We start from the raw sequence: 14,393 nt of genomic DNA on the forward strand, positions 1-14,393 counted from the left end.
TTCCTTTAAGACTACCTTTACATGAACTCGGAATTCTCTGGCCACAAGCAAAAGGCCCAAGTTATCGACATGTGAGGTTGACTCATTTGTAGATAGTAGAAAAGACTGCTTGGGCAACTGGCTCAGAAACAGAGATGTGGAAACCATGGTCATGTGCGTGTCCATGTGCTATCCTTTGAGTTATTCCACATTTGTGTGTGTGTGTAGTCTAAGGATTGGTCAGGTGCTGGGTGACTTGAAGAAGAAAATTCTATAGATGAATCTTATGTTGATTTTATTTCTTTTTATTTTGCTGTGACATATACAATTTATATTTACTTTACTAGGCAAGAATAAATGCAATTATAGCAGAAAGGCATCAAAAGCAAAAAGAGTACAACAAAATGAAAGAGGAATTGGTGAAAGCAGTAGAGGAGATTGAGCGGCCCGTTGCAGCGCTGGAAGCAGAAATCGTTAAATTAACAAATCTTCATGCTATGAAGGCCAAGGTATTCTTCTAATGGATGAGTTTCTTTTGTTACAATTTCATTGTAACCTACCAGTATTCACATTGCATAATTTTATCAGGTTTCTGTTAATGCAGTGGTTTATGCAGTAAGCATTAGAAGTGTGAATATTCACAGGCAGGGGGTATTGCAGTATGGTACCCTGAACGTTTAGGGCAGTCTTGATCTTGAAATAAAAATAACTACAAAAGTACCTGCCAAGTATTGACTGGGATCAGTCAGTGATTGGCTGACCAAGTATTCTGTAAAATAGCTCTAAAACTAGGAAACCTTTCAGATTATTGTATAGCAATTTAGTTTTTCTTATTATTCCTTATTATCGATTCTAAATGAATTATATAGTATGCAAATAGTTATATGGTAGATGAAACGACACTGAGGTTTACACCTAAGGACTAAAGTCATGATAGAGTTAACAAATATTTCGTCAACTTGCTGAAGTGACACAATGGACTAAAGTGTGGAGGTTGCAGTTCAATGGAAAAAGGGGCAAAACTATGCACTTGAATAAGAAAAATCAAATGACAGAATATAGGATTAATGACCACATGTCAGCTGCATGTCATATTATGTCAGAATAAGCTACTGCATGTAGGATTGTACCAAAGCAGTAATATATGAGCTGTACACCAAGACACAGAGAAGAAACATACCGTAATTGATTCTGTGAAATTTTATACTATTTCTACTATTATTTTAACTATTCCTGTTCATACTCAATACATTATTTTTCTTTTTACTATTTATAATATTCTCATATTGCATAGTGTTATTATCATTTTTTTTTCATTTGGTTACTGTCAGTGCAATGTTTTTTTTATATAATTGGAGGTTGCTAAAAAAAAGTTATAAAAAAATCAACCCAACTTTAAGTGTTGAAGAAAAATGTCACTTTTTAGTTGGTGATGGATTACATATTTCGAAAAGACCTTTATTAGCATTCTAAATTACTTTAGTACTAAATTCATTTAGTACTTTAGCAATTGATGTATCCCATAAATCCCCCCATAAATGAATGTTCCCATTAGCTCCCCATCAATGTATGTCATATAAAGCCCCCCCATAAATTAATATTCCACCCCAGCCCCCCCCCCCCAGAGCAATGATGGATGTCGTCCACACTCCCCCCCCCCTGAAATTAATATTCCACCCCAACCCCCACCCCCGAGGAACAGATGTTCCCCCATCAGCCGCTCTCAGAATTTGATGTTGCCCTCAGCCCCACCCCCAGCAATGGATGTGCCCCATAAATCCTCATCAATTGATATGCCCCCCTCTCAGCAAATGATGTGTCCCACAACCCCCCAGAAATTAATGTTACCATTACCTCCCAAGCAATGGATGTCATCCACAGCCTCCCCTGCCTCACAAAATTAATATTCCACGCCAGCCCTTAAGCACGGATGCCACCCCAGCAATGGATTTTCCCCAACCAGCCTCTATCAGCAATTGATGTTTTCCCAGCCACACCCTCAGCTATTGATGTCCTTCACATGAACACCCCCAGCTATTGATGTGGCCCCCTCCCCCAGCTATTGATATCCCCCACAAGCCCCCCCCCCCGAAATTTTTTCCATTAGCTCCCCAGTAATGGATTCCCCTCGACAATGGATAATATCCCCCACATAAATTAATATACCCCCCCCCTTGAGAAATGGTCCATATACCCACTTAAATTAAATTAATGTCCCCATAGCTTTCCAGAAATGATGACCCGGTCATTTAATGTCCCCCAGCCCCTGTCCCCCGAGCAAATTGGGAACCCCCCTAGCAACTTCCCACACTGTGAATTTAAAAAAAAACCAACTGAATGCTCACCTGTCTTCATCTTGCCTCTCTCCTCTTCTCGCTGTGGGGGAATGAGTCGCAGTGACGTCATCACACCGCATCTCCGGCTCCCAGCATTGTAGTCAGCTGGTAGACGCGGTTTAATGACGTCACCGTGTCTCCTGCTATGTGTAGTGAAGGAGCCCCGGATCTTTTAGCCTAGCAACGCCCCTGCTCCTCACCATCATTGGTAATATGGACCATGTAAGAAATGTGTCATCGCTGCGAAGAAAAAAAAGTTCTTGCTAATAGCAATTAGTATTGAAATAGCAGCAAGACTTATCTAATTAAGCTGAAAAAAGTTTCAATTCATTAATTTATTTAGTAGAATAGTTGCAGATCTGCCTAGAAGCTACAAATCTCTGCATGCATGTGAACTTGTATCTATATAGCAAATAGTATGATCTGTTTTATGTTTCTGTTTTCTCTAGCACAACAATATGTACTATAACCCCAAAATGTATCAAAGGAGTTATCCAGGACTTTATAAATATACATTTAGGTTTTCTCATAAGTTACAGGATACCAAATCTTTAACGCTGATTGTTTTATTGTTTAGTTTCTTCTCAAATGTAGTTAGAAAACATCTTTATAAATAATCTTTACTTAACATTTGTTACCATTTTGTTGTTGTAGAAACCTGATTTACATAGCTGGTTGTCCTTTTGACATTAGATCCCACAGAACACTTCTCCTGTCCTATCTGGCCCCTCTGAACACCCTTCCTTCTCACAGTATGAAAAATAGCTGCAAAGAGGAGGTGAACCACGCCCCCTTATTCTGACTGACAGCTACGGGATCGTCTGCTAATATTCAACTACAGACATATAAAGCTCTATAGGAAATATTGTGTACATTTTTTTACACTGTGCCTTGTGTTACATTCAAGTAATGTGACCAGAGTGACATCAGTGCAGGTTCTTTAGTCTTCTATTCATTGCAAACTGTACACCATGTATGTGATTACATGAAATCATCGCAACCTCTGTGGAGAGGAGTAGAAGTCCATAGAGGGTGCGGTCACTTCATGTGGTCAGATACATGAATGGTGTACAGTTTGATATTGTTAAGAGTCTAAAGGACCTGAGATGATGTCACTCTGGTCATATGACAAGGCGAGTATTAGATGGGAGGGGCCGGATGATCAGGACACGCCCTCTTTGATGGCAGGTAATATAAAAGGTGATTTATGTGGATGTAAGCAAAACCATTTTTAGCTAAAAGAAGGGTATTTGTTACTAGGGCTCTATAGGAACCTGTCACTGGCTGTATATGACAGGTTACATTTAAGTTATTTTAAGGTTACAAGCAGAGATTTAGTAAGCTTTAAAGATTTACTACACAGATCTGCAGTGCAGATATAAAAATTACTATTATCAGATAAAAAAAATAAAAGTATAAATATAAAGAATATACAAAAGTAATAGACATGAACAGTTGTAAAATAAAAATGATAAAAGCTAATAGCTTTACTAATGGATAATATCAGTTATTTGTGCCATGGGATCACAGGAGACATTTCTGGACAGCCCCTCCATGTGATAATAAATTCACAAAAACACTTGCCCAGAGCATTTGCATAGTCTGATCATTTATGCATCATGGACTTTTCTTCCACTCGTCTCGAGACGTCACTGAGAGAGGAATGTTCACATGCTATTCCCGCCTGTCCCACCCCTCAGTGCGGTACATTTTGTAAGTGGATTGTTGTTAAATCAGATAACTCTCCACAGTTGTTATATTGTTACAATGGTGAAACTGCCTCCAATAAACTGGGTACCCCCTTCTCTATCTCCCCATGCTGATCTTGAGGGTGATATGCTTAAAATTGGGGTTGTTATGTGATTTATTGGGGTTCACAGAGGGAAGCTGTCCCACAATTTGCAAGGAATGTGGGGCATTCCTGCCTTCCCCCAACCCTATCCTGTTAGCGGGGGCTCATAACTATGGGTTACCTTCCCCTTTCATCCAGAATGAGAGCCAAGTTACCTCCTGTGGAAGTATGAAATTCAATGTTTATTGGGTCTGCCATGAGTCATTTGAACTCTTTTGAACTGTGCCTGGCTGGTTAACAATGTGGTCAGCAGGCAACAGGACAGGGTTTTATGACAGGTCTATTTTTCTCAGCCTTGACCCTGCAAATAATAAAATATGGCCATATTTTTGTACTATTACCTCATGGAACATAAGAGAAAACCTCAATATCTTTTCACTTTGGTAAAATTAAGTCCAAGAGTTCACATAGATAAATAAAAATAGGCACTGGAGAAGTCTTTCGGAAAAGACTTATGTAAAAAGTATATAGAATTACCTTTGTAGTTAGCATTCTGGCACTGACATTATATAAATTTACAAACATAACCCTGAGAAACTGTCAATACTAAGGTTTTACATATATTGGGACTTATTTACAAAGGGTCCAGCGGCCGCACTTTCCTTGGATTGCGCCGCACTGCCATGTATTTAGAAAGGGATTTTGGCACTATTGATCGGATTTTGGTGCGCACAATCTTATTGAATCGTGGCACAGTGCATTGTCGTCGGACAATGCACTTTCGTGAACTCCTTCGGATCGGGTAAGTAAATTTGCCCCATTATGTTCTCTCTTTGGTAATTTAAATGGAACCTGTCCTGGCCCGGAATAGATCCCAGGCAAGCACAGGGCCAGAAGGAGGAGGAGGGAGGGGCAGAAAAGCAGCCGACTCAGTGGCTGTGTGATGATACACCGTGTGCTCACCGCACCGTCAGGGGGAGCCATAGAAGTCTATCATGCGACCAGATCAATGTGAATGAGCCCTTACTGGTCAGGCACGGGCAGGGTGGGACTGGGGGGCCAAGGCCCACCAGTGAAATTGATTCTGGGGGATCACACAATGGGGCTTATTTACTTAGGGTCGCGGTTCGCACTTTCGTAGGACTGTTCGCTGGTTTCGGGTTTATCGCAACTTTGACAGGCATTTAAAAGGGGTTTGCGCTGGGATTGTGTCACACGCAATGGGATTGTGGTGCAGCTGCGCTTCTTCCATGCAACAGAAATTGGGGGGGGCGGGTAGTCAGATGATCTGACAGAATCGGAGTAAGCACAGGATTTAAGATTCAAATTGTGGCGCATCCAATTCACTTACATGCACCAGGAAGAAGATGGTAAACTCCGTCAGACCTGAGCGGGGAAGCGACACATGCAGGATATCGGGTGCACGATCTTAGTGAATCACAGCACAGTGCATTATACACGGACAATGCACTTTGTGTGAACTCCTCCCAACCGGTAAGTAGATGTGCCCCATTTTGAAACGCACAGCAGATGCACAACATATCACAAAATTTCCATCAGTATTAATGATGGTAAAAACGAACATGTATTTTAAGTAGCATTTTCCTGTTTATAATGTTTTAAAATGCAATAAAAACACATAGGGGGTTATTTATCTTAGGATTTTTTTTCCTGTTATATTTGCAAATATTTTTGGCACATTTGTAAATTTTCGTCTAAATCTGTGAACTTTCCACTCACCTGGCAAAGTTATCCATGCAAGAATTTTTCTGTGTTGTGTCTGATTACTTTAAGATCCAGATGTAGACCTATAAAAAAAGTCCCAGTTTTGTCGCAAATCGTGGTTAAAATTGTCACAAATAAATGCCATTCCTAAACAGGCATAAGAAAACTTAAGAAGGGGTTGCAGAAGAGTTTGCTACTTTTTAGTGACTTTTGTGAAACTTTTTGATAAAAAGTCACAAAACCCCACAGACTCAGCTGCCCGATAAATTAAGGTAAATCAAAAAAGTTTAAAAACCTGACAAAACCAAGACATGCATAAAATTAATGCATGAATTGCATTTTAAAATGGATTTCCAGAGCATCCAAAAAATCACCTCAGTGAACACCAATGATTAGTGCTAAATACTTATGTTTGGTAAGTAGCAACAAGGGTTTTTCCATGTTGCGCTTGAAATGCATTTTAATATGCAACTCAATTTCATTGTGTAAATAATCTCATTGTGTAAATAAGGCAGGACCTCTTATTAAATTAAATGTTTGCGTTCGCCAGCTCCCCCTAATAAAGTGGCCCCCTCATCTCCTTAATTTGTGGCCCTTCATATTGTGGCCCGGCCCTGCATCTCCTCCTCGTATTGTGGCCCCTCATCTCCCCCTCATATTGTGGCATTCCTCACCTTCACATTTATGGCTGCTCATTTCCCCCTCATTTTGTGCTACCTCCCCTCCCCTCAAATCATAGCCCCTCATCTCTCCCCTCATATAATGACCCCACATCTCTCTATCATCTTGTGGCGCCTCACATCTCGCCCTCATTTTGGTGCCCCCCACTATCTCCCCCTTATATTATGGGCCCATCATCTACCTTTATATTTTGTCCCCCTCATCCTGTGGGCCTCCATTTTCTCTCCCTCATATTGTGGGCCCCCATCTCCTTCTCATATTGTGGGCGCCCATCTCCCCTTCATATCCCTTCCTTGCATCTCCTCCTCATATTGTTGCCCCTCCCATCTCATCCTGTGGGCCCCCCATTAGCTCATCCCCAAGCTCATAATGTGCCCCTCTATACCCCCTTTATATTGTAGCCCCCTCATATGTGGACACCCTCACACCTCCACCCCCATATTGTGGCATCTCATCTACTCACCTTCTGACCCCTCATGTTCCCCTCATATTATACTACCCTCACCCCCCACACCCATATTGTGTCCACTCATCCAGTGGGCCCTTATCTTGGGGACCCCCTCTCTTTCTCATCTGCTTGTTTCAACTCTAAAAAGACAACACATACTCACCTTTCCCGTTCCCTGGCAGCTCTCATCTTCCTGGCTGTCTGCGTGCAGTGATGCCAGTAGACGTGATGACATCATCACATTGCGCCTGCTGAACTCAACACACAGATGCAGCAGGTGACCAGTAAGGATGCAGAGAGCTCCCAGCTCTCTGCACCATCAACGGCAGTTGCGTTGGGAGGCGGAGTCGGTGACAACAGAAGGTGGAGTCAGCTGTGTTGAGAGCCGATGGGAGGCGGAGTCAGCATCAACAGGGGGCGGGACCGAAATGTGTCGGGGCCCACCGGTATATTCCCCGGTATGGGGAACACAAGAGATGGGTCTGATGCACCTAGTTTTACCAATCTGTAGGAAAGTATAAAGAATTTTATTTTTGGCACAGAGGGACTAGCTAAAGAGCGATTTGGGCAACTAAACCAATTTTCCTTTAAAAATCTACCATCAAAATCAAGCATGGTAAGCAGGGACACTTACTCCTACTTATTCCCTTCTTAGAAGACTCGTTACATTTGGCTTGTTGAAGTACAAGATGGTATCCAGGCATTTTCTGGGTCATCACAACCAAGTGCTTCCTGGGTAAATGACTATTATTACAGAGCTTCATGAATTACCCAAGTAAACACAAATACTCTTAATGGATAGAATTTAGTTTTATTTTGTCGTCTGCGGTGGCGCTGGAAGTGTCAGTGAGTAATGCTGTAAGCCCTTCCCTCAGTAAAATATAGAAGTTAAAAGTGACAAAGATCACATCATTAGTCTTGTAGAGTAAAGGGGTGGGAAGCAAGGAATAGATCTCTGTCTTCTAGCAAGAATCTTATTTGTTCTTTCATCTTGTAGTGAATTAGTGTATATTCTTAGAAATGTGTATTGAGGTTAAATGCTAATAATATTATCAGAAACTGATACCTTTAGAGAAAGGTTCATTTATTTATCCATTTTTCTACAAAAGTAAATCTCTTTGACAAAAGCAGCAGATTTGTTTTTATATATAACTGTTTTTTATGTATATTTTTATTTAATAGAAATTAAAAAACATAAGGCAGCAGAAGATTCATTGTGATGAAGAATTTAGTGTGACACAACAGCAGTTTACTCAACAAAAGAACAACCTGCAGCAACAACTGAAGGATACGGAGGTAAGACATGAAGTGACTAATTAACATCTTCACAACTTCCATATGAGTATATATGTCCTATTTGCACTTACCCTGTTAAGATAGCATGTGTATAAATGTTATGACCGCAACACAGAAATATCCATTATTAAAGTCACTGTAAAAGCAACTCTTCTTTAAAAAGACTTCAGAAGAGTGTTTTTAGGTGCCAAAGATCCAGTGATATAACCATTTGAAGTGAATTGCCTCCAGCCTGTCAACTGAAGGCAGAATACAGAAGACAGCACTTGGGAAATGGTGATGTATTGATGCTGAAGTTGAAGTCTCACATGTCATAATTAAACTAGGTAAAAATCCTTATGATATGTAAAACGGTTCAGAAAATATTTAAAGTAGAACATGAACAAACTTGAAAAATTAGTGGCACCAATGACCCTCAATCATGAAGGAGTAAAGGTGCTTCAAAGAGAAATAGGCCTTCTCCAGTGCCTCTGCTCTGGTCCTAGCCATTCTGATACCTACTGATCCTGTAGCAATAACACAATCACACTAGCAATCACACAGCAATCACTTGTGTGTACAGGCAGTCCCCGAGTTACATACAAGATGGGGTCTGTAGGTTTGTTCTTAAGTTGAATTTGTATGTAAGTCAGAACTGTATATTTTATCATCGTAATCCCAGCCAGAACTTTTTTGGTCTCTGTGACAATTGGATTTTAAAGATGTTGGGTTTTCATAAGAACCAGGATTAACACTAAAGCTTCATTACAGACACATTTGATAACTGTTACAGCTGATCATTGTAGCCTAGGACTAAAGTAGAATAAATTACCAATATCCAGAGGTCCGTTTGTAACTAGAGGTCATATGTAAGTCGAGTGTTCTTAAGTAGGGGACCGCCTGTATATGAAATATAAATGCTGAGGCCAGTGATTGGCTTCATGGGACACATTATGTACTTACTGCAAAACCAGTGGGGATCAGAACATTGGTGCTGGAGTGGTGCCTGATGTAAATACTGAAAATAGGCTATTTCCCTATTTAAAGGGGTTGTTCAGGAATATGTTGTTGGTGACAACATATAAAAGAATAATAATAAAAAAAGAACTTATACTTACCTTTCTCCCCACTCCCGTTTTCCAGCGGTGCGGGGCATCACTGCCAGCTACGATTTGTATACAGAGGCTGGTGGTGATGTGCATCTACTGCCACGCTGCTGTATACAAGCAAATGCCGGCAGTGATGGGCGCCGCCGTGGGAGAATGGGAGTGGGGAGAGAGGCAAATATAAGCTCATTTTTATTTTTAAAACCCCCAGACATATATATATGCATGGATAGTATTATTTGCTCATATGTAACAAGAGCTGAAAGACTGTTTTGAGGACCCTTCAGGCACACAGTGACCATTAAGGAGTTATGGATACCTCTTGTGTATAGCTGTGTTCTTACTGAAATTTGGAATAACATAATGAACATCATTTTTGGCAGCTCATTGAATAACTGCACAGTAACCTTGGAAAGATGTAATCATACTTTTATCTTAAACATATGTACACAAAAAAAGCGTGCAGCTACTTTACAAGGCATATCCCTTATATCCTTACATCACAGTAGTGACAAAACACATATATGCTATCTTTTGGCTAGGAGATGCATGTCTTTACAGGGAAACCCCTTTATCCTTGTACATACTTTGTAATCATTGTATATAAGGCTGGAAAAAGATGCAAGTCCAAGCTTTAAGAAGAATAAAAATGTTTTTACCCCATAACTCATGATATTTTTGCCCTCCAGAAAGTCATCCAGGCCTCTCTTGAACATGTACATAGAGTCGGCCATAACAACCTCCTGCGGCAGAGAGTTCCATAGTCGCAGTTCTCTTACAGTAAAGAACCTTTGTCTATGGCGATGGTAGAATTGCCTCTTCTCTAGGTGTAGAGGATGCCTCCTGTCTTTGGTGATGGTGAAACTACCTCTCCTCTAGGCGTAGAGGATACCCCTTGTACGGTCACAGGCCTACAACGTAAGAGGTGAAGGGCGGCACAATGAAAACGGATGAACATCCAATTGTGGGTGCAAGCTCGTGGGGGTCCGGCTCAAGATCCCAGAAATACAACAATCACGCAGACGAGCAGCACTCCGTATCGTTGAATATTTATTCACAAGTGGAAATGCAACATTTCAGCCAACTCAATGTAGCCATTTTTGAGAATGGCTACATGGAGTTAGCCTAAACGTTGTATTTCCACTTGTGAATAAATATTCAACGATACGGAGTGCTGCTCTTCTGGGTGATTTCTGGTCACAGGCCTAGGTATAAAAAGATCTATGGAGAGATCCTTATACTGCCCATTCAGGTATTTGTACATTGTAATGAGGTCTCCCCTCAGCCATTTTTTTTCTGAACTGAATAACCCCAAGTTTATTACAAAAAAGTCCTGACTGATTATCTACATGACTTGGTGCCAGGCTGAGCATCCTGTGTAGTTGATTTGCTGTCACAGACCTGAAGAATGCCCATCCCTGATTTATAGTGCAAAGGTCAAACTCTAACATATTATATTTGACTCTCACGAGTAACCTGCCATTTCTAGTCAGTTGCCTTGGATGTATATAGTAGTTTTCCTTCTCTTGCTTGACGTAGTCTATTAGGTCCATAGCCTTAAGAGAGGGTAAAATAAAAAGCAAAATTGATATTGGGGTCACTGGAGAGACTGCTGTTCTGTTCACTTGCCAAACTAGTGAGGATTGCTTCAGGGCTTTAGGAAAACGACAGAGAAAATCAATAAAGAAAGAAAAAGATTTCACATATAATTGAAATTGCTTGCTTATTACACTTTTGCTCAGCAGATGGCACCTTCTTGTAAATGATGGGTAATCTCAGTCAGTCTATTAGTTACAAGATTGTATCAGCTGCAAGACAGAATTATTTGTAACATCTTCAGACTATGCTATTAATGTGTCAGTAAAATACAAGAAACCGCTCTCATATAGAAGCCATTTGCTTTAATTCTGAAAAGCAGTATTTTGAAATCCAGATTATTACTGCCTGGGATAAGCATGTTTTAGGTGGAACGTCACCGTAAATGTCAATTCTTTGCCTTGGAAATAGAAATCAAGCGAAACATTCAAATTTTCTAAAGTTATAATATGCCACATATTAACTTGACATAACAATCCATAATATTTGTATTGTGCCAGAAAAGACGTGGTTATCTATGTATGGATATATATATATATATATATATATATATATATATATATATATATATATATAATAACATAACAATCCCACATGGTTTTTAAAATTATTTTTAGATTTTTTCAATTTTGCAGTTACATAAAAGTAAAAGAAACATCGAACAAATGGATTTAATGGTTGACATGTCTAAGTGTGAGCAGCCTAGTATCATCATTGCCATCAGAAATCAGCGGACCCCAACTTCAAGTTTGGGTCCAGGTGCGTCCTGCAACCTGAACGCTGGATTGGTGGTCATGTAGCCAATCTGGCAAATTGATTCCCCTAACTCCAGAGCTGCACCAATTCTCTGGAGTGCCCTACCCCGGTCTATCAGACTAATACCCCACCCCCAAAGCTTCAAACCTGCTCTTATAAGTCATTTATTTAGGCAGGCCTATTACACTTGTTCACTGCAACTTTAGCTCTTTATTAACCAATTCTGGGTACTCCCCCTGTCTGTTATCCGGAAAATGCTTCTCTGCAATACCACTGACTTTGGAATTTGAATATAAGATAGGGTCTGATGGCTGGTTTAAGCAGCAACATTTTTTGTTTATTAAATTATTTTTATTCCATTCCCTTATAATAATGGCTCATCCTCATAGACTGTAAGCTCTTGCAAGGCGGGCGCTTACTCCTATTGTTTCATATGACTGTTGTTACTCTGTAATGTCTTATTTTATTTGTATATGTTCCCCTTAATCTGTAAAGCGCTACAGAATTGGATGGCTCTATATAAATAAAGATTATTATTATTAACTACTAGCCATGGCTGTGATTCTCCAGGGGAGTTCCCTTAGCCAATCACAGCCATAGCTAGTATGTAGAGGCGTCAATTTGCTGGATTGGTGGTCATGCAGCTAAATATGTCTGGTTTGCACAGGACAAACCCAAACTTAAAAAGGAGTCTTGCTATTTCTAATTGCCACAAATAAGTGGAAAGATCTGTACATTTCCATTTCATTAATGAGCAGAGGCATGACTTAAAGCTGCTGAGCCCCAGTACAAAGTCTGTACACCAGTCCCTCAAACTATAGTGTATAATTTATACTACTGGTGTTTTTGTACTGGAAAGAAACACCATGGGCCTGGGTTAAGTCCCAAACTTCTCAATTTACCCATTTCCAGTAAAATGTCACCCATTCAGATGAGGCCTTTCAACAGTTTGATTGAGAACACAAAAAGATTAGTTTCCCTGTAAAGTTTTATGTTATGTTCAGATGTTGCAGATGGAGCAGATTTTCCAGTACAATGCAAGTTATTGGGAATTTATAAAACCCAATTGAAATGCAGTAGTGAGAAAACCAAAAAACTTATGGAGATCAAAGAAAAGCTAAAGTAAACCTATGTGCATGTTGAATGCATCATCCACATCTCTTTGATGTTTTCTCCGCTTTTTATCTTTCAGATGAAACTACATGGGGTTTCTGAACAGCTAAAGAAAACTATTGAACGTACAGAAAACTTTCAAAAATCGACTCAAGACCTCATACAGTATGGAAATATAATTGAAAAAGCCATAAAATCAACAGAGAAAGCAATTGCAATGTTGCAGTAAGTGATCATGTTTTATCTCCTTTTAAACTTGTTTGGTATGATATTTGTTAATATTCTCTTAGACAGTGTTCCTTAACGACTGGGCCCATTTTGTGATTTAGCGTTTTCTTCATTCACTCCCCACAGTCAAAAATCTATATCTTTTTTTATTTTTCTATGTAATGAGCTATATGAGGGCTTGTTTTTTGTTTTTTTTTCTGTGTAACAAATTGCACTTTGCAGTGACGGTATTTAATATTAGCAGGAAAAAACTTCCAAATGCAGTGAAATTGGGGAAAAATTTTTTTGTGGGCTTTATTTTTACGGCTTTTACTGTGCACCTCAAACAACATGTTTCCTTTATTCTTTGGGTCAGTACTATCACAGGGGTTACTAAATTTTCATAGGTTTTAATTAAAAAAAAAATGAAAACCTTCTGTACAAAAAAAATTTCATTTCACCATCTTTTGGCGCTAATAACATTTCATATTTCAATGTACAGAGCTGTGGGACATTTAGAATTCTAACTTTTTTTTATTTTTATTTTTACTATTTTTCAGACACCCTAGTGTACTTTAACCCTAGGTTGTCTGTTTGATGTTACCATACAATATGGCAGTATGTGGGGATTTTACGGATCATTTATTACAATCTGCCACTGGCACATTGTAGCAAATGGCCAGAAAACATACAGACTCGCTCTTACAAAGACCTGAGGCTGTCATGGAGATAAATTGTCACTTCCCGATAAAGTCACGGGGAGCAACGATCTAAGCCAATATGATGGTGCCTACACTCTGCCACCTTTTACCGTTGCCATCAACTTTGGTAGCACCGATCGCGGGTGTTAAGCCCCTTCCACACTGGCGTTTTTCACGCGCGAGTTCTGCGCGTGCATTTGACGCGCAGAACTTGCATTGCACTCTGTCCCATTGTATTCAATGGGTCTTTCTTCATTAGCGTTGGTTTTCACGCGCGTGCTTGCGTACGTTTTCACGCTCGTCAAAATCGCAGCATGCTCTACTTTTGCGAGTCACACGCGTTTTTCACGCCCCATTCAAGTCTATGGAGATGCATCAAGAACGCATTGCACTCGCAATCATTGCAAGTGCAATGCGAGTGCAATGCGTTTTAAACGTAAGGGTTGCTAGGTGACCAGAATAACAGTATTTCCCCTGCTCGAGAACGATCATTTAATTAAAAAAACACAATGAAGAACAGTGAAGAATAGAATAAAAACAGTGAACACAGTGAACACAGTGAACACAGGATCATTTAAGAGAAAAACACAGTGCAGAACACAGTGCAGAATAGATTACAGATGTTCGGCACATCTGCTTACTTGTCGGGAGATACGCGCGGAACGGTGCGCCCAAAAT

The 14,393-nt window shown here is 40.0% G+C and overlaps 1 protein-coding gene across 4 annotated transcripts in view; it reads left to right on the forward strand.

Annotated features, from left to right (window-relative positions):
* The window catches only part of CCDC178 (coiled-coil domain containing 178), a 236,268-nt gene that overhangs the window by 58,003 nt on the left and 163,872 nt on the right, over positions 1-14,393 (forward strand). For all 4 annotated transcript variants that reach the window (XM_072151999.1, XM_072152000.1, XM_072152001.1 and 1 more), the window contains 3 exons: positions 327-488; positions 8,144-8,257; positions 12,887-13,032. In XM_072151999.1, coding sequence (XP_072008100.1) covers positions 327-488; positions 8,144-8,257; positions 12,887-13,032 — 422 coding nt within the window. The remainder of the gene's footprint in view (positions 1-326; positions 489-8,143; positions 8,258-12,886; positions 13,033-14,393) is intronic.

Source organism: Engystomops pustulosus, chromosome 5 (assembly GCF_040894005.1).
Source record: "Engystomops pustulosus chromosome 5, aEngPut4.maternal, whole genome shotgun sequence".
NCBI classification, from domain to species: domain Eukaryota; kingdom Metazoa; phylum Chordata; class Amphibia; order Anura; family Leptodactylidae; genus Engystomops; species Engystomops pustulosus.